The sequence below is a fragment of the Tamandua tetradactyla genome, chromosome 23, assembly GCF_023851605.1.
Source record: "Tamandua tetradactyla isolate mTamTet1 chromosome 23, mTamTet1.pri, whole genome shotgun sequence".
Lineage (NCBI taxonomy): Eukaryota > Metazoa > Chordata > Mammalia > Pilosa > Myrmecophagidae > Tamandua > Tamandua tetradactyla.
The window spans coordinates 10,293,496-10,319,378 of record NC_135349.1 but is presented as its reverse complement, the minus strand read 5'-3'; the positions used below and the strand labels follow the sequence as shown (position 1 = coordinate 10,319,378).

The window sequence follows — 25,883 nt, the reverse complement described above, 5'->3', positions numbered from 1 at the left end:
CCTGAAGGCAGGGCCAGCCAAGAGCTGGACTAGTGGTGTAGGAATAGGGGAGGGGTCAGAAATGATGACTGACTAGCTCGGTGCTTCTCAAGCTCGCAGGTAATACAGATTACTTGGCGAGAGAGCTAAAAACCAGATTTTGATTCAGTAGGTCTGGGGTGGGGGCTGAGAGGCTGCAGTTCTAACCAGCTCTCAGGTGATGCTGGTTCTGTTGGACCAGGGACCACTTAGAGTAGCGAAGGTCCAGCCATGCCGGATTGGCTGGGGAAGGGAGTCAGGTGGGGGCCCAGGTGGGAGTGGGTCCTTATCCTGGGGTGGGGCTGGGGTATAAGATGGGTGGGTGGCAGCTATCCACTACTCTGCTGGGGGTGATTCTGTAGATAGCCATGGAGCTGAGCTATGGGCTTTTCATCTGCTTTCTGCTCTGGGGGGGTACGGAGCTGTGCAACCCCCACCCCCTCTGGCTCTTTCAGGGTGGAACCCACCGCCCTGGGTCATCGGTACCCCCCGTGCAGGTGCAGTGTCTGGAGGCCCAGCTGGTGGTAACTGTCAGCAAAGACCTTTTTGGCACCGGGAAGCTCATCAGATCCGCCGACCTCACCCTGGGTAGGGAGTCCTGCCGGCCCCTGGCCTCGAATGACACAGATGACGTGATCAGGTTCACGGTTGGGCTGCATGAGTGTGGCAGCAGCGTGCAGGTGAGACTCTGGGCTGGGGGTCCCTCGTTGGGCCTGGCTTTGCAGGCCGGCGGTCAGTGACCTGCGGCCAGTGTGTGGATGCGGAGCGGGTGGGAGATGTGCTTGGAGCACGGTGCGGGGGTAGGTGGGGCAGCTGAGCCCTGGAGCTGATGGGATGGGGCAGCCGGGGGAGACTCCTGACTCCAGTTAGCCAAATCGGGTGGATGGAGGCCAGAGGTGACAGCGCACTTTGGGCCGGCGGGGGTACTGCACCTTGATTCCTCCTGCGGATTTGTGACACCCACCCCACACACCCAGAGGGAATCCAGGAGAGATGGGGCCTTCAGGGAGGGGTGTGTGTGTGTGTGTATGTGTGTGAGATGGGTTAGCCCAGACAGTTGCATGGGGTGCTTAGAAATCTGTACGGAAGATAAACTTTGATACTTCAGAAAGCCCAGGAGTAATTGTCACATGAAAATAAAATTTTGGCCTGTCTCACTCACGGTGCGTGACTTGAAGCCCGAGTTAAAAGTCCTTCGGGGAAGCATCATGCTAAACTCTGCACTGAAGGCATCTTAATTCAGCCCTGGGGGAGCTCTGAGTGGGAGGTGCGTCATGGGAGGAAACTGGGATAATCCCGGCCAGGCCCCACCCCCCAAATCAGTGGGAAAAGGGGTGCTCTGGCCTCAGGGCTAGGCCTTCCAGCAGGCTGGGCTGGGCATACCCCACCCCCCCCACCGAGCTTCCCCTGGCCCGCATTCCTGCCGCCCTTTGAGGGATGGTCTTCTCCAGCCCCATGCCAGGCTCCTGCCCAGGCGGACCCTGGACCCCCTGACGCCCTACAGCAGGGGGCTGGCCTAGGTGAGGTCCCCAGGCTTGCCTTGAACACTGGTGGCCTTTGTTTCCCTGGGGAGAGAGGGAGGCCAGAGAGCTGCAGGAATTATTTGAGGAGTTATTCTAGCTAAGTCATGAATATACTTTGCTCTGGATTGGAGGTACCTGGGGGCCTTTTAAAAACTCCCGATGTCCAGGCGGCACCCATCCCAGTTACATCAGACTGGGAGTGGGAGAAAGACATCAGCACTCAGTCCCAGGTATACTCCTTGCTCCAATGTACTGTCTCCTAGTCTCACCTGACAAGGATTACCTGGGGCCGGCCTCGTGGGCGTGCAACCTGTGACATCACCCAGGGCCACGTGCTAGCTTTAGAGCTCTGCTGTCACTGTCTCAAGTTCTGAACTTTTGAGGAACAAATGATGCAGCAGGCCTACCTGGGGCACCAGGTCTCTCCCCTGAAGTCTGTCAGCTGGGGCAGGGTCAGCCAGCCACCTGGACCCAGGTGTTCTCATCAGCCCGGCCCCTCGATGCGGCCCCATGGGAGAGGCAATTGCCCCAGGAGCACCTGCCTTGGGTGATCACTGCACCAGCTTCTCCTGTGAAATGGGCTTGGGAATAAGACAGGGGTGGGTGATGTAAGTTGAACTGTTGTGGCCTATGCCTTCCTGGAAGAATCTGGCGCTTCAGGGAGGCTTCCTTGGCCCCAGGCCTCTCCTGAAAAAAGGAAGCTGTTTGTATTTGGGGAAGGGGAGCAGGTAGCATGAGAAGGGAAGAGCGTATTTCCATGGGTCTCGTCACTGGGCATTGCTTGGTGGCATCTGATGCTTGGTCGACTTAGACACCTGCAGTGGTGTCCCTAATTCAGAGAGCAAGAGACTGAGGTGCCAAGATGATGACTGTCCAGGCTCTCTCACGGGTCATTGGCAGAGCTGGGTTGGATTCTCGAGCCAACGTTACTCCCATCCTGAGCCAATGCATGGGTCAGGAGCACCGGGGGCACACGCTGCTGGTGGGGTTGACCCCTCACCTCCCTCCAGGTGACCGAGGACGCCTTGGTGTACAGCACCTTCCTGCTCCACGACCCCCGGCCCGCGGGAAACCTGTCCATCCTGAGGACCAGCTACGCTGAGGTCCCCATCGAGTGCCGCTACCCCAGGTCAGTGTAGGACAGGCCCATCGCAGCCCCTCAGTCAAAGGCTTTTCTCATGCAGCTGTGGGCAAGTGGGTCAGCCTGCTTGCAGCACCTTGCAGCTTGGCTTAGCAGACAGAAGCCCCCAGAGGCTGCAGCTACTGCCCCTGGTCCTGGGTGTGAGTGGGGCCTGATGAGTCCAGGCTCAAATACAGAAGGGGTGCGGCTGTCTTGATTCTCTGCCAAGGAAGGGTGCTGAACCTGTCCTTTCCTTGGGCCAGAGAGGCCCAAGCCCAGGCTTCCCGGGACCACGATGATCTGCGACTTTGGAATGGCTGTGTGTGGGACTGACCCCTGAGGAGGGTGTCGGCCCCCCTGGCCTGTTGGTTGCAGATGGTCCTAGGGTGGCCTGCCCTGTGTCAGGTACTCTAGCCAGAGGTCTTGTGATCAGAAGGAACTGGCAAAACTTCTAGGAGACCCTGTGGGGCCCATAGTCAGGCATCTGACGACATCTGGGCCTGTTTCCATGGACCTTCTTGTCCCTGGTACAAGCCCAGGCTGTCTTACCAGGTTCTAAAGAACTAAAGGCCCATCAGCACTTATCTGTCAGACTTCCTTCTTTAGAACCTTCCCCTCAAGGATCCCGAGGGGTGCACAGCAGGACCTGCTGCCTCAGACCCTGAACCTCTAGGGTTGAAGTTAAGAAGCAGCAGACCTGAGTCTGGAAGCCAAGCTTCTAATCCTTCAGCTCTATCAGTCTTCACACTGCAGCCCCACTGTCATCCTGGGTGGGATGGGAGGGCCCACCTGCAGATGGAATCAGAGGTTCAAGAGGGTTAAGGGATAGCACTAGACTTCAGGTCCCTGTTTGGCTGCCTTGGACTAGCCCTCTGGCTGGGCCCCAGCTGAGAACAGTAATGGAGAAGTAAGTTCCTCCAGCCAGGGGCCAGATGGTGTGGGCAGGTGTGGGCAGGTCCTGTTCTTTCTCAGGCAGGGCAATGTGAGCAGCTGGCCCATCCTGCCCACCTGGATGCCCTTCAGGACCACCGTGTCTTCAGAGGAGAAGCTGGTTTTCTCTCTGCACCTGATGGAGAGTAAGCCAGGAGGGCCTGGGAGGGAGGCTGGCAGGGAAAACTCTTGGAGATCGCTCAAACTTGACTCTGCCTTTCAGAGGACTGGAGCACCAAGAAGAAGTCCCCCATCTTCCAGCTGGGGGAGACAGCCCACCTCCAGGCAGAAGTCCACACTGGCAGCCACAGGCCATTGCTACTATTCGTGGATCACTGTGTGGCCACAGGGGCCCCAGACCATACCACCTCCCCTCACTACAACATCGTGGACTTCCACGGGTGAGGGCATGGCTAGAGACTTCCAGAGAATCCTTGTATAACTAGGGGCTCCTGGTGACTCCCTAGCCACTGTGTGTAGCCTCTAGACCGTGTTTCATTTGCTCTTTTCACAGCTGTCTTGTGGATGGCCTCTCTGATGCCTCTTCTGCATTCAGATCCCCCAGATCCAGGCCAGACATTCTTCAGTTCACGGTGGATATGTTCCATTTTGCTAATGACTCCAGAAACACGGTAATAACTCTCCTAGTAGCCTGGGATAAGACTGAACTCGAGGGTCAGCCTGATCAGGCTTGAAATCCTACTGCTATCACTCACTAGCTCTCCCCTCAAGCTTGTTCTTTCCCTGTGCTAATGACTCAACACACCTACCAAGTAGATAAAGCCATGCACTTGAGTGAGGTCAGAGAAGAAGGCATGGGTGATCCAGACCACTATGAGATAAGTAGGAAACCGTGAAGGATGAGAAGGGAATTAGGGAGTCCTTTGTTTAAAAGCAAGCAAGCAAACAATAAAAAAAAAAACCCAGGCCAGGAAGTTCAGCTCAAGGTGAGAACCAAACCCCCCTGGATTTGGTGACTAGGTCACTGACCTTGTTTCTTGTCAGGGTCATCATTAGGGCCAGGACCCAGACAATGATGGGTTGAGGGAAGCAGCTAACAAAACAGGTATCAGCCTTGCTGGAGGCTCTTGATGAGCCAGGAAAATGGGTATGAAGACTCCAATAGGGCAGCCTCTTGAACTTGACTGTGGCCTAAATCGGTGATTCTGAAGTTTGAGTGGGCATAAGCATCATCTGGAGGGCCTGTTGGGCGCCAACCCCAGGATTTCTGATTCAGCAGGTCTGGAGGGCTGAGTTGCAGTTCTAACAAGTTGCCAGGTGATGCTGATGCTGGTGGCCTGGGAAGAACCGTGAGAACCACTAGGCTAAAGTCCAGGCTGAAACTGAGGGGGCTGAAGGAAGAGGGAGAGAAGACGTGGACTTCTGCTGGCAGAGGGAGGGGAGGGGTACGGTAGGAAGCACAGAAAAGTCAAGTGGATCTTGAATGGATTCTTTCAGATGGGAATGAGGGGTATGAAGTTTACAAGAGCTAGTTGTGAAGTGATTAAATCAGGGGCTTCTACTTCAGGCTCTATATTAGTCACCTGGAAAGATCACAGAAATACTGTTGCTTATATATAATTTCCATATATCTTCACTTAATTGGGGGCCTGGCATCACTTCTCAACACTTCATTATGAATCTTCAAACATGTGGAGTTGAAAGAATTTTACAGTAAACATTTATATACCTACCACCTAAGGTCTAACATTTTACTACTATTGATCCATCTTAAAGGCATCAAAAGATGTTGAAACATGCTTCACTTCCAAAAAAAAAAAAAGGCTGTCAAGCTCCCAGATGACCTCAAGGAGCCAGGCTTGCAAGCCAGAGGCTGATTCTTAACAGTACCAAGAAGGGATGAGGAATAAGGGTTTGTAGAAGACGACACTGTTACATCACCTCTCCCAGCAGCCTTGCTATGAGGTCAGGAGTAATTTAAACAGACAGCAGAAGGGGCAATGAAGGGGCAAGAACTGAAGATATGGATATGGTGGGGTATAAAGGAGAACAGACATGGAGAAAGGGTCCTGGTCTCTGGGTGAGTTTCTTGGGGGATCTGAGGGATCTTTATCCCCTCTTTGGGGCAAGGAGTCAAGGTTGACTTCGGAGGTGTTCTAGCAGCATGGGAATAAGGTCTAATGCAGATGGTGGCTCTCAGCATGGGGGAAAACTCACCTCTCCAGGAGCTGGGGGGGAGGGTGGGTAACTAAGAAGACTACAGGGCAGTGCTGACTAATAGCAAGTAGCTTGAGCTCTGGGCAGGCTCTCCCTCAGAGGATAGTCAGGCAGACCATTGCCTATGGCACGTGGGAGAAGGAACAACCTCATCCATGGGCTGGAAGGAAGCCACTCTGGAATCTTAGGTTAGCAACAGAAGAACATACTAAAAGGAAGCCAAGGATAAAAGCAGTTCCCCTTCCTGAAATAAGGGCTCTGAAGGACCCGGAAGCTCTCTTGTGGGGTGGAGAAGCACAGAGCAAGAGGGATCTATAGAGAAGGCAGGTGGGTGGCCAGAAGCACATCCTCACTGGCTAAAAGGCCCAAAGAACTCAAGGGGTGTCAAGGTTCTAAAATGTTTTCCCTGCTGATGCATCAGCCACTAGGTGGTGGGCAAGGCTATGGTTCTACAGAAAGCTTCAGCTAGAAGGAAGCTCCAGGCCCTTGCCGAGTTGGGCAGGGAGGTGTTGATGCCCTACCTAGAGTATTGAGAAGGCTCTGATCTGGGGATACTGTCTCACCAGGATTGACCTGAGCTCTCGATTTGTCCATTAACCCTGCTGTAGGTGGTAGGATGGGACCTCAGCCCCTTGGGCATAAGGAAATAATGACCTAGAAGGGCACTTGGCAGTTGAGTTGACCACTCAACAGGCTTTCAACAAGTATTCATGTCCTTTAGCTCTTGCTAAACAAGGGCATGAAATATCACTTCCTAGAGGCTGGGGCTATACCAACCTGGGGTCAGCTCCTGGTTTTCAGGTCGTGATTGATATAGGAGGGATGTGTGAAGAAAAGCTCAAGGCAGCTGGCCCAGGAATAGCCAGAGAGCCAACTCCAAATCTGAAATGAAAGCACCAAAGAAGCTAGTAGAGACCACTAAAGATCTCAAGTAGCAGAAATGGCTTGCCTTCTGAGAGATGAGGCAATACCCAGTGACTATAACCCCTAAGAGAAGCAAAGCGGCTTGTTAATGGCCAGTGGCACTGACTTAGGAATCTTAGCATCCTTGAAGGATTTAACAAGGCTCATTTGTTAGCTGCATCCCTGAGGTTCTGACTCTAGGCCTGGCAGTGGGGTGTGCTAGGTGAGAGGACAAATTCGGGGAAAGATGGGGAAAAGATCATGGGTTCCAGTCTAGAATCATATTTGCCACTTGCTCTGCCATCTTGAGGTTAAACCTCTGAAATTCTATTGCCCTATCTCTAAGGCGGGGCTTCCTACCCCACCAAAAAGGGTAAAGGGCTATATAAGAACAGGTTTGCTTACCCAGCAGGCACAGCTTAGAAATAGCTACAATGACTTCCAGGTATACATCACCTGCCATCTGAAGGTCACTCCTGCTGGCCAAGACCCGGACCAACGAAACAAAGCCTGTTCCTTCAGCAAGTCTTCTAATAGGTAAGATCGGATTTTATGTGCCTGGGGCAGGACCCTAGCTGGTTACCTCAACTTGGGGTATCTGTTCCTACTTGCAGATAACTTGATCAGACTGTTTTTTGCAGGCAACAGATCTGGTCTAAGCTTATTGTCCTTTTTCCCCTACCCCCCCCCTCAGCTGGTCTCCGGTAGAAGGCTCTGTTGACATTTGTGAATGCTGTAATAAGGGTGATTGTGGCATTCTGGACTCTGCCAGGAGGCTGCCCTCCGTTCCTGCAAGCCAGAGGCAGAAGACTGCTTCCCGTAACCCCAGGCATGGTAAGTCCTAAGAGGGCTCAGAACCAGTCCCTTCCCCTATGTATAGGCTACCTGCTTCATTTCAGGGGAAAATGGGTACTGCTGCCTCTTCTCCCTTGTTCCCATTCAGAGAGGGAGAGGTGGCTTCTGCCTTATTAAGAAGAAACCTTAGGGCTAAGCAGGAGTGGCTCTGACCCCTGCCCTAGTACCTGCCAGGCCAGCTCTGCTGTTAGTTAACCTGGGGTCCCACTGAGACAACTGGGTATGGGGAGAAAAAGGCAGGATGAAGATAACCCTCGGACATCACTTTCCTTTCACAGCAACAGAAGAAGTAGACGTCACTGTGGGGCCACTGGTCTTCCTGGGCAAGGCTGCTGACCATAGCACACAAGGGTGGACCTCTTCAGTTCATACTTCTGTGGCCCTGGGTTTAGGGCTTGCCATGTTGGTAGCCCTGACCTTGGCCACTGTTGGCCTGGGTCTGGCCAGGAGGCGCCATGCTGCTTCCCACCCTGTGGGCCCTGAGTCTACTTCCCAATAAAAGTAGAAAGTGACCTTCTGGTGTATAATGCAGTGACTACAGATGCGGGGTGGGATAGGAAGTGGGAATGGCTGCGCAAGGATAGGGCAGACCAGAAACAGCCATTGGCTCAAATGGTACAATCAGCAAATGCTACCGGACCTAGAGTCAGTCTACCTGTCTGTAGAATGGGGAGGTCAGGCTAGCTTGTCAAAGGCAAGGCTGAGCTTTTCCTGACTCTAGGCAACATAGCTTTCCCAGGGCAATTGTAACCTGGGGCCTGGTCGCCCCCCCCACCCACCCAAGGAAGCTAGAGAAGCATTCTTGGGGGTAAACTCAGGGTGGGTCCTGCCAACCTGACAGTTCTAGGCTAACATAGGGACTTGTATGTCTCTGTATCCTGCATGCCTGATCTGATTTCACGCAGAAAGCTGGTGTATCCAGGTGTTAGAGGCAGGTAGATTAGAGGTGGGCAGGTCACCAAGGTGGGGCAGTGAGCTGGTCTTGGGCAGTAGGGAGACTGGACTGCTAGGGGTGAGAAGATGCCATAGCCAAGTCACCAGCTCTGAGATGGGTACCTTCAGTTTGTGCGGTGGTACATGGCAGGAGGGCTGGGACATGTTTGGGGATGGGTCACTGAGAAGATAGCTGCTTCTTTGTCTCCCAGCCTCCCTCCCCAGAGGTCCTGCTGGTAGCCCTTTGGGGAATATCTAGCAAGAGAGTGGGGCTCCAAGGAGCAGCGAGGTAGAAAACCTCTCACACTGGGCTGGCCCTCAGCCATCTCCAGCCTCACCTGGGACCCACACCCTTCTCATTGGGTGAGAGTTGCCTTTGCACTATAGAATCTATGTGTCTATGGCCTGGGGTCTGAGCAGGGGACTCCAAGTGGGTTGGGTGCAGAGGCAGGTGTCTAAGATACTTTCTGAGCAAGGGTCTGGGTGGTTCTGGGGCTAGTGGGAAGGCCTTTCACCTAGGTCCTTGCCAGGCCTAAGTACGGTCCATGGAGAACATTAGCATCATCTGGGAACTTAAATGTGGTTTGGGGCCCCACCCCAGACCACAGAATCTGCATCTTAAAGTTCCCAGGTGACTTAGGCATGCCATTGTGCATTGGGCCAGGGGAGCAATATTGAGAAGGAATCCTGCCCACCTGAGCAGGTCATGGTGTGCCCTGAAGTGGGGATGTGGGGCTTTCTGAAAGTGGAATGTCACTCAGAGACATTAAAGAGGTGGCAACTTCTTCCAATACAGGTGTCGGGGTCAACGGGGAAAAGCACAACTCCCACAGGCTCTGACATCTTACCCCCAAACAGACAGCACAAGGTCAGCTTCACTGGTGGGGGTTGGTTCCCTGTGGCCAGGGGCCTTAATCGATGGCTGATACTGGGAGATGTGCTACCTGCACCATCCCTCTCTGTGTACCCCCAAGTGGAGGAACCCCCTGCTTCCCCACCAGGGACAGATATGCCACCAGGCTGGGGGGCAGGGTGTCAGCAAACACTCTCCAGTGAGTGTTACGTGTGCTTGGGACAACAGGGGAAGCAGCCCCTGTATCTACTGGGAGATTGTTTCATCCAGCCAGGCTGACACACCTGGCCCCTGGCAGAGGATGTATTTGTGGGTCCCAGTTCCCTACCACGTGGTGGCGGCGGAGCAAAACCTCAAAAGGCCAGAAAGGAGATGACAGCTGGGCAAAATGGGTAAAGAGAGAAGGAGGATCTGTGACACTGGGGGGTGGGGGTGGAGAAGAGAGGGCCTCAATCTCTTGTAAGGGATGGGGTTTGGGTTGCTTGAGGGTAAACCAAAGGCTCCGAGTAGGTGAGGCTGGGAGGAATCAGGAAGGGGCCCTAGGCCCCCTGGGGTCCAGCCTCCTGGCTCCTACCTGGTGCAAGCTCAGCAGGTCGCCCCATCTGCAAAATGGGGCCGACAGGACTGCTTAAGGGTAAAAGGAGGAACGCCCTGGTAGCAGCAGGATCCTGGTAAAGAGCTCCAGGCAGCCTTCAAAGCCCGCCCAGCCGAACCTGCTTCCTCAAGGAGATGCCTCTCCTTCACATCCACCTCCCTGCAGACAGGAGAGTCATTTCTGGCGGGATTGGAGAGAGGAATAAACGAGACTCGGCCTGAACGAGCTATTTGGTCTGAGGCATGTGGCCAGTTGGAGCTGTTCTATAAGCTAATGCTGACCCCAGGACACCCTGTGTCCGTCCCTGCATCCAACACCCATCCGTTACTTGGCTTCAAGTTCCTGTATGTTGCGACATCCTGGGAACTCATCTGTCAACTTCTGCTGTCCTCTGCAGAAAGCGGAAGCGGCTATGCGTGGCGTGGGGAGGAAGTGAGTCTAGGACGTGACCCTGTCAGCTCCGGCCGATTCCAGATGGGCCTCAGCTCAGCGCGGGAGCTGGTCCCAGTGCAGCTGGGCGGCCGCACAGGGGCGTCTGCCTGGCTCCCTGCCTCCCGGTGGGGCTCTGCGGCTGAGGGTTGGCGTCACCTCTGTCTACTCACAGCCTCTCTCCAAAGGGTTTGGAGCAGCTTCCTAGGCTAGCCCGGGCAACTGTTGGGGAATCAGCACTTTTAAAGTCGATTTTGTGCTTCCTGGTAGCCAGGAAAAGAAAGGAGGTGAGGTGTGTTAAAGGAAATAATAATAAGAAGAAAGTAAAATTATGACTTTCATACAAATATAAAATGAAAATCAAAGTTTTTGTTTAACTTATGAATTGAGGCACGTAAAAAACTGGTTTAAAGGTGACTCCAAAGAAAAGCACATCTAGAGGCCATATCAGGCACAGCAGGAGGGCTGAATGCTGAACCGAATTTGCTGATAGATGCAAAAATAGCCTCTTCCGCAGCACGGAAATCAATTGCATCTCTATGGACACGAGTCATTTGCATTGCTCTCAGTTTTCTCCAGCACACTGAGTTGTAAAATAGCTCCGTGGAAGACAATGAAATCAGCACCCAGGAGTCTTTTTGTCCATTTCAAAGCCTTTTGCAATTTCCCCGGCCAGGTGATAGATTGATTAGATTTCTTTAGCTGTGGATTCTAAGCAGCTCCTAAGGACTAATGGAAGCTTTGGGGAGAAGAGTTTGGGTATCATCAGAAAAGTAGCACTGGCCTCCCAAATGGTCTTGCCTGCCTTGTGTACACACCACAGCAGAGCCTCGTTCTGAGGCAACTCCTCAATCCCCAGCCAGGATGCTGGAGTGTTAATTTATGGGGTGAACAATAACTGGTGGGTGGGGACAGGGTAGAGTGTGGTTGCCTAATGCTAAAACCAACTTCTCGGTTGAATTGACCTTGAGCACATGGCGGTTACTTCGGGCTGACAGCTAGGCAACGAGCAAGAACGTGTCCCCAGGGGCCGGGACTTACATAAAACAAGGCTTTTAGGGAAGACCACGTCACTCCTCAGGGCTATAAAGCCACCTCGCCTTTGTTGGCTGTGTGTGTCACACCTGGGCCCACGGCCCGGAGATGCCAGGTGCTGTCCATTAATCAGAAATAATGAGCCAGGCAGCCGTGGCTTCTAATCAGATACAATCCCTCTCTCCAGAGTGTCAGATGGAGGCCAATTAGCCGAGGCACCGAGTGACAAAATTCCGCCTTTCCAAGCAAAACAGCAGAAAATGCTCAAGCCCCTTAGCGATGCTGCGCCCTGGGGTCTCACCTTTTCTCAGGTTTGTGTTGATTTTTTTTTCTTGATCCCGGGAGATTGAGCCGGGGGTCCTAGGAAGGCAGACAACTCTGCCACTTGGAGTGAAGCTTGAGCTGTTGTGTGTCGTTTTGTTTGTTGTTTAAATCTCGGCCTCTAGCCCCCACCACTCCCCATTCCGTGGCCAAAAGCTCCATCCTTTCTGGGGCCACGTAGTTCATTCTCAGTTGCTTGAGGGCACATGCAGGCCTGCAGGTGGCTCACACCTGAGCCTTTGGGTCCACTTCCGGGCAGACAATTTAGGAAGAAGAGCCCCAGCCAGGAACATTTCTGCTCACTTACCCATTGCTGCTCGCTTTTCTGCAAGGCATCCCTAACCATTCTTATTATGTTCGATGGCAAGCTCAACATTTTCTAATAGAAAAAAAAAAAATAGCGTGAGTACACAGTAAATTAAAAAAACAAAAATAAGTCCTCAGGCTATCCCCAACTTCTCCTGGGGGTTTTTTTAGGTCTGCTTACAGAAACTTCTAGGCCTACAAGCTTGTGCATGACTTTTTGTTTTTTTTTTTAAATACAAGTAGATGCCCATTCTACTCTACCCACACTTCTGAAAGTTCCTTTTTTTTAACTTAACAATGGATCTGGGTGGCCAGTCCCCCAACAGGGCACTGGCAAGTCTTCTTCATTCTTTCTAAGAGTTACCTACTGTTCCAGAGCTATTTAACCAGCCCGTCCTGCTGGGCATTTAAGTTGTTTTTGGTCTTTTGCAATGTTCATTGGCTTAAAGTTCGGTTCTCAAGTTTCCCAGTTCCGAGGGACTTCCTGCTGCCACCTCAAAACCTAATGCACTCAGCATTCACCTGGCCAAAAAATGAAAGTCCACATCTGTCTCCCGTTCTCCCTTTTGCTGCTGCCCTATTTTGCTTCTTTTTGCAACCAGAACTCTCTATTTGTTCCTCAATAAAAATAGTTTTTCTTTTCAGGTTATAAAAACGGAGCCCATTCATTGCGACACACTTACTTGACACAGAAAAAAAAAAACAAAGCAAAAATCACCTGCCGTCTGCCTCTCGGATGTGACAGGGTTGCATATGTCCTTCCAGGTCCCCTCTGCACACACAGCACTATGGAAAACCTTATGTAAACCGCACGTGTGCCGGTCATTTGTGACCCCACCACACATTCTCCACAATACACTGTGAATACAAGGATTTGTCTTGGAAGAGCCATCTACCCTCCTAGATTCCATTCCTAAACTTCACAACCCACAGACATCTAGCTCCTTGAGCTCCTCCTTCTCGATGGAAAGGGTTCTTTGGCTGCTGATAGCCTCCCTGTAATTAAATCCGAAGTTTGGGATCTTTCTTTCTTTTTTTTTTTTTAATTAATTAAAAAAAGAATTAACAAAACAATTAGAAATCATTCCAATCTACATGTACAATCAGTAATTCTTAATAACATCACATAGTTGCATATTCATCATTTCTTAGTACATTTGCATCGATTTAGAAAAAGAAATAAAAAGACAACAGAATAAGAATTAAAACAATAATAGAAAGAAAAGAAAAAAAAAAGAGATGGGATCTTTCTTGAAGTCAGGTGGCGGAGATGGGAAGAAAACTGGGCTGGGAGGTAGGAGCCCTGAGTTTTGTCTGGCACACAGAACTAATTCCATAGAGACACTCCCCCTGGCTTCCTTTAAATCCACAGCTCCTGGTCCAGCAGCGCCCCGGCTTCCTTCCCCAAGCCCTCCAGCTCCTTCCCTGATCTTCAAAAGTCAGCATTCCTCAGCCTTGCCCTGGATGTACCTTTTATCACCCTCTACATCTCACATTGCCTGGGACTCAAGAAATCCTTATCTGCAGAACAGGTCTCTCCTAAGCTCCACACCTGGCTCTCCCCAGACCCCAGACTTGATTCCCCAGAGCTGCTTCTTTTCTTGTGTTCTCTATCTCCTGCCCCTCTCCACCAAGACATCCATGTAAGTTCTACTTCCTGCCTCAGTGGAAGTTGGGGAGCTTCTCGGTCTCCCCAGCCAGAACCGGAGGGTCCTACCAAGCCTCCCCCAGAGTTCCAGCTCCCTCAGATCTCTGGGTTTGGAAGTCCCTCCTCTTCCCAGAACCTGGTTCCAGAACTCTTCCAGCCCAGAGTCTCCCAGGAGGGAAACAAAGTTTCTGGTACAATTTTTAATCCCCAGTATCCAGCAGATGTCCTGGAATCATGCAGTACCGCGAAAAAATTTAAAGATGAGACGGTGAATTAATGAAGGAGTGAGGCAACGAGCGAACAGGCGAAAGAACAGATACACCTGAACAGGTGAGGCTTGGGCTCAGTCCCGCCCCACCCCCGGAAGCCCCGCCCCCCGGCTGCCCTGCCGGAACTACATTTCCCAAAAGGCTGCGCGTCCCGGGCATGCGCACCGGAGCGCTCGGAAGCTACGACGCCGAGTTTCAGTCTGGCTACCGCCTCCTTGGAGTCGGAGTCACAGCCCGAGCTCTACCCCAGCTGAGCCGGAGCTGCCGTCCTAGCGTAGCGGCGCTCTCAGCCCGCCCTCCGCCCGCCTCAGCCTCGGTGAGAGGGGAGGGCAGGCCGCTTACTCGTCGCCGGGGCTGGAGGAGACCGAGCCGAGGCCGGAAGAGGGGCGGGCGTGGGACTGAGGGAGGGCTGGGCCGGGGGTGAGTCCGTGGGGACTGAGAGGATTGTCTTCCGGGCCTGGGGTCCTGGAGGTGGAAGTGGGGGAATTGGGAGGTGCTGGGTGGGAGGGTGGGCTCCTGGGTGGAAGCCGAGCTAGCAGGGGAGCGGGAAGCTTGGGTCGGTCGGGAGTCGTGGATCCCTTTTCCCCCGGGACCTCGAAGAGTTGGTGGCGGTCTTGCCCCCGGGCGACCTGGTTAGGGTGTGGGTGCTGCTGGGGCCTCCCACCAGGGGAGGGAGTACCTGGGGCCCGGAGCTGCGCTTTGGAGGAGTTTGCCTCCTGGTTCTGTTTTCCTCAAGTGAGGTCCGCTTTCTGGGAAGCTTCTGTTTTGCTGGGGCCCCGGGTCACTTTTGGGTGGTGCCTAATGTATGCTTGAAGAGGATTTAAAAGACTTCCTTTCTCGGGAGCGCCCCTTTCATCTGCCTTTCCCAGTCAGCTCCTGTCCTCCACGGTGGTTCCACTTCCCTTAGTGCTAACAGCAGTGGAATTAGGGCGTGTATAACAGACGCCTGGACCCTTGAGAAAGGCATGCTATCCTAGCCTCTCTAAAAGGTAGTTCTAGAAGGTAAGAATTCCTGGTAGCCAAAGTCAGGGTAGCTAGAGCTCTTGTTCAGTTTGCTGTGTGACCTTGGCCAGACTTTTCCCCTCGGTGCCGTGTGGGTGTTTTAGATACCTACCCTGCCGAGTGGCTTATGAAGTCCTTTTAGGCCTTACTATGAAATGTCTCAGGAATGAAGTTGTGTGCGTGTGTTTTGTTTGTTTTTAACTACCCCCTTGACTGTTGGAAGGAGAGAGCCTATTGTACCTTCTGCTCCGTCCAGGCTGATTGGGAAATAAATTTGGTGGTTTCCAGCCCTCCAGCTGCAGCACATGTCTCCAACATCTGTGAATCTGATTTCACTAACTGCTGTTTCTCAATTTTAAACCTGATCATCTTCTTCCTTGTTGGCAAAGGTGCCTTGGAATTTGTGTTGCTGAGTCAGCAAGCCTTTCAGATTTGCCCAGTTTTTGTTGTTTACATTTTGTATCAAGATGGGAACTCAAACAAGTCATTCCTCTTAAGGATCTGGTGACTCCATCAAGAAGGGACAGTTTGTGCCAGCTCTCCAGCAGAAAAAAAGGTGAGAGCCACGGGGACTCTACTTTGTTGCCTTCCCAATCTGGTTTTCAGTAGAGAAGGTGGGGTCTGGGGAAGGTGGAATGAGGTCTCCATCATTGGAGAGAGAGTGCTGGAAATTGATTGTTGATTAGCAACTGTCTCAAATAAATTAAAGTGGCTTTTTGCCAGCAGCTTCTTCTGGTTAACCAGTCTTAGAAATGCTTTCCACACGGTTTCCACTTTAAGACGTGCCTTTTAGGATAAAGGTCACAAGTCATGATTTCTGCTTTCACACTGGAAGTTTTATTTCTTTTGTCACATTAACCTTTACTGGGTGCCTCCTTTGTGTCAGGCTTGTGCGCAGTGCTGGGGAGACAGTGATAGGAGTACAGATCTCTGCTTTCTGGGAGCTCATTGTTTGGTGGACACGACAGACAAACAGCAGTTAGTGATAAGGTGTTGCAAGTGTGATACACGTGGGGTGTGGTGGGAGGGATTCTCTGTAGCGGGTGAGAGTGGAGTTGTTGAAGGGGGAGGAGGATTTAGAAGGGATGGGTTAGTAGCCTGGTAGAAGATTCAGCAAATGCAAAATCATGAAGCAACACGGTGTGTATGGGCTGCTGTAAGTAGTTCAGTGTGGCTGGAGCAGCAACAGGAAGGTGTAGGGTAGAGGAAGCTGGCGAGGTAGCAGAGGGATAATGTGGATGGTTTGTGGCCATTCAAGGCACTGGGGAGCTGAAGGATTTTGAACAGAAGAATTCCACAAGGAGTGTTTTTTGTTTTATTTTTTTTTAATTTTTAATTTTTTTTTACATGGGCAGGCACCGGGAATTGAACCTGGGTCCTCGGGCATGGCAGGCAAGCACTCTTACCTGCTGAGCCACTGTGGCCCGCCCACAAGGAGTGTTTTTGAAGCGACATCACCTGAAAATTAATAGAATGGGTTAGACTGGATTATTCTCTTAGCTTTTAAGCTGCCTGATTCATTTCTCCATATTTCCCCCTGTCTTATTGACTGTCTCTTTATGCCATGTCAGCTTTTGGTAGAAGGGAGAGAGGCGTCAGGGCCCTCAGGTTCTTGTGGTCCAATTGAAGAGAGAAAATGGACATAGAGAACTAGGTTTACTTTCTGTTGTGCCCAGCAAGGAGAGAACTAGGTTTACTTTCTGTTGTGCCCAGCAAGGAAGTGCTGTTTAATTGGGCCTTGAAAGAATGGGTGAGTTGAGAATGGGTGGTCAAGTGAGGGGAATTCTGGGTAGAGCAGAGGCGTGGGTGTGGGGAAACACCAGGTGTATATGAGGGATGGCAAATTATAACTTAAACTGTCTTAGAGAGACTGGAGAGGAGGAGGTGTGGATGAATGAGGGTTCTGAAAGGAAGCGCACTGGAAAGTGCTGTGGGCAGGGAGGGAGGGACCAGATTGTGATGGGCTTTGAATGTCATCCTAAGGACTTCGAACTTTATTCTGGTGCCCAGGGATAGTGTGGAAGACACTGGTACCTGGGGTAGACCAGAAGGAGAGATGGGAGTTGGAGAAGCCAGTCAGGCGGATGGGAAGTACTTATCAAGGTGAGAGCTGGGATGGTTCCAACCAGATGCTACAGTGGGGGTGGAGGGGAGGATGCCGGGGGGGACGGTCTGAGGGGAGGAAAGAGGCTGAAACTGGGCTATGGGGAGAAGGTTGAGGAGGAACAGGAATTCCAGGTTTTTCCTCTTTTTTTCCCCCCTGGCTGCCTGGGGGTAGGGTGGATCCAGGGAATCAGGGGAAAAGGAGAATTAGGAAGGAAGATGAGTTTGGCTTCAGACATGTCCAAGGTATCTAAAAGTCCAGCAGGAATTGGGGCCATGGGCTGGGGAGAAAGGTCTTTCATTCATCTCCCAAGTGCTTATGGACAGTGCATACCAGGGCTTATGCTTGGCTCTTGGAGTTAAACTTTTTTTGTGTTTGTTTTAATTTTACCTTAGGTACAGAGAACTCGATTAATAGACACTCATTAGCCTTCATGCCTGGCCTGCTTTTATTTATGCAGTAAGGTATTTTGAATAACGTAGTGAGCTTCGGTGATCTAACCACCCCAAAACAAAAGCTAGGACTGTGAACTAAGGTGTACACCTGTTTGATCCTTTTCCCTTTACCATTCTGGGGTAACCGTCATCTCTCCATTTCCTGTGTAGTCTTCTTGTACCTATGGATGTTTCTAAGGAAAGTAAAAAATAATTATATTGCTAAGATTTACCTATATTACTGCATGTCATGTGGCTCATTTGTTTTTGACTACTGAATACTAGCCCATAGTGTGAATACATCACAGCTTATTCATCTGATCTTCCATTGATTTTTAGTTTCTAGGTTTTTGCTATTGTGAGCTTACTGCTCTAAACATTTTCATACGTCTCTGTGTACATGGGCAGTCTTGGTGTTGCTTGGTCATAGGGGTAGCTAAATGTTCAGTTTTGTGGAATTGCCCACCTCTTTTCTGAAGGGGATGTACCAGTTTGCTCTCCTGCCAGCAGCAGTGTACAGGACCTCTGATTGCTCCATGTCCTTGCCAACACTGGCTGTGGACGGACATTTTAAAAATTTTTGCCAGTCGAATGGGTATAAGTTGGGATCTTGGTTTCCATGTCCCTGTACCTTGACTTTGAATGCCTCTTCATCTGTTTATTGGCCGTATGTATTTTCTTTGAAATATTTGATCATGTCTTTCCCAGTTTTTCTGTGAGGTTCTTTGTGCATCTCATTTATTTATTTTCATTGATTTGTAAGAGGTCTTTATGTAGTTTTGGTTAGAATCCTTCATGTGTATTGCAGGGACCTTCTCCCAGCTTGTTAACTTGTCTTTCCACTTTCTTCAACATGTCTTTTGATGGTCAACCATTCTTAATTTTAGCATAGTAAAATTTAATTTTTTATTTTTTGTCTGCTTTTTTTCTTTCTTGTTTGAGACAGCGTCTCCTAAACATAAGCTTCACCTTTGAGGTGCTTATGCTGTAGTCAAGGGGACAGACAGGTGATTGCACTCATGTGGCATATGGGCCTTGATGGTTAGAAACAGCCATGTCTCCCCTGAGGGAAGGAGTGAGTGTAGGAAAGATTTCATGGGGCTGAGAGTTTCAAGTTGGAATTAAAGTGATGAGTAAGTGGACAGGCGGGACTGGACATTCTCAGCGAGAGGTAAAACAGGTCAATTCTGGGCATTGCAAGGTGGCCCATATGGCGGAGCAGGGGGTTGGAGGGGCTCAGGAAGGACATCACAAGGACAGGGTTGGATGATCTGCAGGCCAGAGGTTATGAAGCCATGGGAACAGGAGAACAGGTCCAGGAGGAGTGTAGAGAGGGAAGAAGTAGTCTGGGCCCTGATTTCCTGATACAGGGAAAGTATCCATTCTTGGTGTGGCTCTGGGAAGCAGTTGGGGTATCTGAGAATGAGCCCTGATATGCCATCTGCTGTTCTGTGGGATACTGTGTTTCATCTGGTTTTGGGCAAAGGCTGACACGTCCACAGAGGGCAGGGCATGTCATTGGCAAGTATCACCGGAGGCATAAGCTCATTCCTGCTGTTTGATAGAGAACTGGGTTCACAGAAGCATTTCTGTATAGGATAGTGGGAGGACAGTGATAAATGTTGTAGAGGCAATAGGGGAGGGGTTGGCAAACTGACTTGTGGGCCAAATCCAGCTCACTGCCTGTTTTTGTTCAAAAGGTTATTTTGGGACCCAGCTACGTGTGCTAGTTTACACCTTGTCTATGGCTATTTTTGCTCTATAATCACCGAGTTGAGTGGTTGTGACAGTGACTGCATGGTGCCCAAAACCTAAGCTGTTTGCTCTCTGGCCCTTTCCAGGAGCAATCTGCCCACCCTGTGGTAGGGAGTAGTGGTGCCTGGCACCCTGAGGAAGGCGTACCAGGCACTGCTCTGGCTCAGCCAGTTGCTGCTGGGGCAAGTCATCCAGGGAGGCCTGCAAGTGTTGCCATAATTTTTAGGTTTTCAAGAGAAGCTGGAAATCTGGATTTTTTCCATGGCAAATATTCCAATAACTGGCTCAATTGAAAACAAACAAACAACACTCTGTCGTAGGCCAGGCAAACACATCTGCGGGCCAGTTTGTTCAGCATCAGGTTACACCTTCTGCACCGGTAGGTACAGAAAAGGACTTTGGAAACAGATTTGGGCTTAGTACCTGTGCATTTTTGGCAAGTTACTTATCTCCCTTTGCCTTGCTTTTCTCATTTGTAAATTGGGATAACTGTGGGGCAAGTACAGGGTGTTGGGAATTGTGGCTTTTTACAGTACTCAGCACCGGGCCTGGCTCAGTCAGCGCTCCCATGGCAGCCACTGCTGCAATTGCCTTTCCTCCACCTGTCACTACTTCTGTTGCTCCCTGCTTTGGCCCCTGGTGGTCTTGAGCCAGACATTCGCCCCCTGAGTAGCTGCGGGTGGTCAGGTTGCTCTTGGGCAGAGGTTCTTGATGCTGGCAGAGATTGCCCACAGGGCTGTTGCAGGTTGTCGGGGCCTGTGCCCTGCCTGCCCTGTGTTTCTGAGCCCCATTTGGAAGGTTCTGCTCTGACCTGCCCCTGGAGGGCTCAAGTTGGACACCAGCCAGGAGAGGAGTTGTTTCCCTTCCAGCTGCCTGGCATACCAGAGATATCTCTTGGAAGCCTTGTAAGGCCTGGTGGCAGTGGCTTACAGTGGTCTCTTTTTTTCAAGACAGAAACTCAAACTTGCAGTTCTCATAGGACAATGATTAGTCTGGCACCTGGAGAGTCTGTTCTAGACATTTTCTTGGGACTCAGGGAAGGGCAGTTATGTATCTGTTGGCAAGGAGGTGCTGTGATATGTTGACAAAGCCTGTTATTTATTTATTTAATTTTTTATTGTATAATATAACATATATACAAAGCAAAGAACGAAAAAAGCAGTGCTTTTCAAAGCACACTTCAACAAGTAGTTGCAGAACAGATTCCACAGTTTGTCATGAACTACCATTCCATATCTCAGATTTTTCCTTCTAACCACTCCAAAACACTGGAGGCTAGAGGGAATGTTAATATAGTGATTCAGCAGCTATACTCATTTGTTAAATCCCATTTTCTCTGTTATACCTCCTCCTTCTCCTTTAATCCTTCTCCCATTCCATAGGAATCTTTGGGGAATGCCTGTTTTGACTTTTTCATGTTCAGAAGGGGTGTTACACTAAATGATAGGAAATGTAATTAATGATAATCCTGGAGAGGCTAGTCCCTCTGGGTTTCAGGATTTATCGAACCTAGGAACCCTGTGGGAATTACGTGTTCCAGGAAGGCAGACCTAGGGATGAAACCTTTATATCTCAGTTGGAGCCCTAGGCATTCTTAACAGCCAACAGGAGTGATGTTGATTGGGTTCAGCAAGCTATGGCAACGAGCACTGTCTAACTGAAGCTTGTGTAAGAGCAGCCTCCAGAATAGCCTCTTGACCCCACTTGATCTCTCTTGGCCACTGGTGACAAAGGACTCTTATTGAGTGAGATCCCACCTGGGTAATAGCAGCTGCCTAATGTAATAATGCCAAGTAATGATGTGCTGGTTTGGTTGATTTTTACGACTAAATAATTGCATTTTTAAGAATATTTTGCCCCCTCTCCCTGGAAACAGAAGTAATACTTTAGAAAATGTGAAAAATTCAGATACTTAAGTAGAACAAAAGATCTCTTATAGTTTCTCTACTCAAAAGCAACTGTTGTTAACGTTTTGGTACATTTCTGTTGACTTTTTTCTATGTGTTTCTTTTACATAGTTGAAATAATGAATATCTTTATGTACAAGTTTTCTCTGATTTCCTTAAGACAGATTTTTAATTATTGGGGCAAAGGAAGTGAATGTTTTTAAACTTCTTGATACATATTACCAAATTGTTTTCCAGAAAGATTTTACCCTTCCTAGTAGTATGAAGTCTCAGTATACTAGCCAGCACCAAGTATAAGTTATTTTTACTAATTTGGTAGCCAAAAAATAGTATTCCATTGTTTCTAATAAAAAAAAGAATTCTCACAAAATAAAATACTTTTTTGATATGTTCATGTACAGGGATTTGATTTTCCCAGGTCTGTGGGGACGCCGGGGCAGCTGCAGGGTGAGAAGTCCTGCTCCAGTTACGGTCAGGTCAGGCTTGTAGGGCGAGCTGCTGCTTGGGTTGGGGGGAGCATGCGGAGTTTAAGGTCCCGAGAGAGAGGACTTGAAGAGTGAGGTGGGTTGTGTTTGGAAGATTCAGCCCCCAGAGAAGTCTGGAGGGAATTGAGTGATGATGACAAACATGTGCAGATCCAGAGTTGGGAAGAGGCATGAGAAATCAGCTGGTCTCCTAGATTTCCAGTCCACCGGCCTCAGTATCTCCTATTTGCTGAGGAGCTTTGTGTAGGAGAAGTAGGAAGTCGCAAAGAGCACCCCATGAGGTTGCTTCTTACGTGTTGAGGGGTAGTATATGGTCATATTTGGCAAACAGTTCTCAACCTACCTGAGTTGTAAAGCCTTGAGAGGGGCATCAACTGTCCCAAGGTCACTGAATCTGTGGGAGATCCAGGGAGACACCCCGCGAAGAGCGCCCCACTCCCTGCTCTCCTCCCTGAAGCTTGCTGCATAGGAGCTAAGGGAAGGATTCTGACTGTCTTCACCTCCCCTAGGGGCAGCAGAGGGCGGCCACCCAGTGAGGCAGCAAGGATTGCAGCTTGCGCTGCCCATTAGCTGTGCTGTTACAGATCTCGGTGGGCCTGTGGTGGGGCTCCCTGGCCTGCGCGCGTGCTGCCGGTTGCAAATAGTGTGTCCCCATACTGCAGTCCAAGAACAAAACCTCACTTGGGCCGGCGCTTCTTCCCAGGGGCACCAACTCTGGCGGCATTCCCCGCAGGCTCCCAGTTAGGATGATTTTCACCCAGATTATTTTGACAGTCCACATCCAATCTAAAGCTTTTCCAAATATCTAGTAGTAGAAGGACTCTTGGATCCATGCACCGTGTTCCTTTCGTGTGAAAATGCCTCTCAGGTGAATAGCTGCACTCCTCTTGGGCCTCTGTGCTGTGGTGCCTGGGAACAGGCATTTGCATGAAATCTGATAAGAGAATGCAAGGGGAACAGAATGTCCCTGTCCCCAGGTTAGAGTTCCTGAGATTTTTTTCAGAAGGAACTTTGGCCTGGTCGTAAAAAGTATATGATCATTGTAGAATTTTTGAAAGCACAGAAAGAGGGTAAAGGAAAATAACCCATAATTCCATTACCCCTATTAACAGCTTTTTTCCTTCACACCTTTTAAAAATCAGTTTATATGAGATAGAAAGAATATGGGTGTTATGGTTTGACAGATTGTCTGACCTTGGGAAAATTCTTAATTCTGGGGGGGGCCTTAGTGTCCCCATCTGTCAAAAGGTGCCACTGGAGGCACAGCAGAGTGCATGCTGCTGCAGAAGTGCTCAGAAAATGGCAGCTGCGTTTATATCTCCTGGGCTTTTAACTTGTCATGAGCTCTATTGTAGGTTCTTGCATCTTGTAAAGTCTTTTCAGAATTAATCTGTGTCTGTCACTTGTTTGTTTACACATTTTCTTATTGTAACTTGGTTAAGTTGCCTCCAGACTGAAGCTTTTTTCCCCAGCTGATAATTTTTATATCATCAAAAAACACCTTCAATATTCCCTTCATTATGAGCTGAAACAAAGTAGGTATTTGAACTGCTGTTTAAGGATGGCTGAGAGTGCCGAGGAGAATGGAAGTGTTGACATGGCTACTATGCTGTGTGTGATCGCTGTGTTTACCTGGACCACCACTGGGTGTTTCTGGGCACTGACTCACACTTGCCCCGGTCCCCCTGGAGCAAAAGGCTCTCCACTTCTTTGTCCTCTGGTGTTTCAGACCCTGTAGAATAGGGAGCATTTGAAGAGCTACAACCTCAGCTCTGCCCTCGGGGAGTTCCTGTCCCAGTTGGGGAGATACCTAGGAAACCAGGAAATGCCATCAGCCCTTACTCCTGTGGGTGTGGGTCCAAGGGTGCAGAAGAGAGGGTATCATGGTTAAGTCTAGAAAGATGGGCTTGTTTGCTTCGGGGTGTAGGTGGAAAGAGCAGGACAGGAGACCAACAGGATCAGTCACTGGGAGGCAGGAAATGGCTCTGAATGTTTTGGAACTTGCTAGACTTTGGTATGGCTGGATGTGAGATACCAAGGGAGGAGGGCTTGGTAGGAGGGGGGACAGTGGCCTGTCATGGAGAGGCTGGTGTGCTTTTATGTCCTCCTCATTTCTGGATCCCCGATACTCTGCCAGGCCTGGGCCATGATGGGATCTCATGTCAAGCTTTAACTGAAGTTTTGACTGCATTTCTCAGGCTATTTGGCCAAGTTCTGTGAGTTGGTTCATCTAGGGACTTGTAGGCATGCTGAAACATACCATGTGTGCTAATGATAGGGGAGGCCTGACTGCCTGGGAAATGAATGACACCTGGCAGGAGACTTCAGGTGAGGGCTCAGGAGTAACTGGCTTTGAAATCAAACCTGTGATTTGTACCTGGATGTGGTTATAGAAACTTCTAATTGCAGGCATTGTGCTAAGCTGTCCATCCATCCCAAGGGCACCCCAGGTCTGATCCTCCAGGCTGGAGGTTTGTGCTTTTATTTGGAGGAATTGGCAGCTCGGTGGCAGCTCGGGTTGATTGCTGGCCTGGCTCATCTCCCGAGTTCTCATGCTGTGGAGTTCTGTACTGCCCTTTGCCTCCACTCCTTGCCCAGACTTGAGGGATGGGTAGGTCATTGCAAAGGAAAGGGGCCAAGATTGATTAAAGTATCTGCTGTCTGCCTGGCATGGTGCTGGGTGCTTTCGACATTCCTATCTGTCTTAATCCCCATGAAAAGCACTTAGGAGAGATGACAATATCTCCATTTTAAAAACGGAACAAGGAAAGCTCAGAGAGCCTAAGAAACTTCATCAGGATGATACAGCACGTTTGTGGTCGTGCTGGCACCAGAGCCCATGCTTGTTGATTTCCACGTGCTGCTCCAGAGCTGCCTTTCTCCTTGTGCAGGTGGCTGTGGCTTTCTCAGTGAAGCCGTGATGTTGTTGTGTGGTGGCAGGGGCTTGAGAGCCTGGAATCCCAACCTTATTTCTTGTCTCCTGATCATATGTAAGTTGCAGCAGCTGTCTGGGTCTCAGTTTCCACATCTGCATAAATGGAGATAAACTTTGATGTGTGTACCTGAGGGGGTTGTTGTGGGAATCAAGCAGATCATGTACCAGGGGCCTGCACGGGTGCTTAGTGCTTGAGGTGGTTCCTGTCTCCCTTCCCGTTCCTTCACGCTCAGAGGGACCCGTTGGTGAAACGCAGGGGAGGGTTCACACTGAGCCTTCCTCTCTAGGAAAATGGGCATTGGAACTAGATTGATCTGGGTTTGCTCTTTGTGCTGCCACAAAGTATCTGTGTGACTCTGCATAAGTCACTTCACCTCCTTCTCTGCAAAGTGGGAGTAATGCCACCTGTAGGCTTAAGTGAGACGAGCACAGGTGATATTTGCCACTAAATGCCAGTCCCTGTTCATGTCTGCAAGCTGGAGACCTGAGGGACCTGACGGAGTGCATTTACAGACCTCTTTTCTCAGGTGAGCTGTTGCAGAGCATAAGAGAATCAGCGTCCACTTTCCGAGCTAATGTGTATATAACAAGTACTGCATGTCAAATCCTGTGCTGGGAGCTGGAGAAGCAACTGTGAACGTGGCAGAATTGTTGGGCTCCTGCCCTCGTGCTGCTTCCAGTCTGGTGGGGCAGAGACACGGGGCCTCATCAGACTCACACACGTGGTCGCTACAATTCTGATTGGTCTTACAAAGGAGATGTGCCTGGTGCAGGGAGAGCAAGTGATGGCGGCTGGGGAAAGCTGCCCCCAGTGACCTAGGCCAGGCCTGAGGGAGGAGTAGGATTCACCAGGGGAAAAGGGCAGAGTCAGAGTGCCTGGGAGAATGTCTTAGGAGAAGGGTGGGGAAGCCTGGCCTGACAACTGGTCCACGAGGCCCCGGGTGCAGGGAGGGGTGCGCAGATGGGCTTGAAGAGTCTGGAGGGAGAGGAAGGGCTTCAGCATTCACAGGCATTTCAGTGTTTATGTAGGACTTTCTTCATGGTTAGTGATGCTTCTCGGGGCAGCCGCGAAACATGGAAAGAGCTAGGACCTGTGCTGAGAGTCCCACTTCTGCTGTTGACCCCCTGGGTGTCCTGAAGCCCCCTGGACCTCTCTGAGACAGTTTTCTTCTCATCTGTCGCATAGGGGGTGATCATACCTATCTTACAAGCCTGCTTTGAAAAGTGTCACATCCTTACACAGGTATAAGGGGCCATCCTGGCCTTATTCCACAAAGGACTTGGGGTGACTTAAAAAAATATGTCAGTATAAAGGGAATAACTAAGTAATAGGTTCAGAGGGAAA

At 50.3% G+C, this 25,883-nt stretch overlaps 2 protein-coding genes across 13 annotated transcripts in view; both read left to right on the top strand.

The window, feature by feature from the left end:
• The first annotated feature begins 386 nt into the window (after window positions 1-386).
• ZP3 (zona pellucida glycoprotein 3) lies at window positions 387-8,034 on the top strand. The gene is made up of 8 exons (XM_077140197.1): window positions 387-698; window positions 2,552-2,670; window positions 3,634-3,737; window positions 3,815-3,992; window positions 4,106-4,223; window positions 7,118-7,209; window positions 7,367-7,506; window positions 7,806-8,034. Exons 1-8 carry the CDS (start codon window positions 387-389, stop codon window positions 8,024-8,026), a joined length of 1,284 nt encoding a protein of 427 aa, XP_076996312.1. The 3' UTR covers window positions 8,027-8,034.
• A 6,038-nt stretch (window positions 8,035-14,072) lies between these two features.
• DTX2 (deltex E3 ubiquitin ligase 2) overlaps window positions 14,073-25,883 on the top strand; it is a 34,134-nt gene continuing 22,323 nt past the window's right edge. Inside the window, exons 1-3 of one of the 12 annotated variants that reach the window (XM_077140873.1) lie at window positions 14,073-14,232; window positions 15,417-15,474; window positions 24,495-24,593. In XM_077140873.1, coding sequence (XP_076996988.1) covers window positions 14,074-14,232; window positions 15,417-15,474; window positions 24,495-24,593 — 316 coding nt within the window. In that variant the 5' untranslated portion in view covers window position 14,073. The other 11 variants (XM_077140875.1, XM_077140879.1, XM_077140876.1 and 8 more) reach the window with 11 other exon arrangements.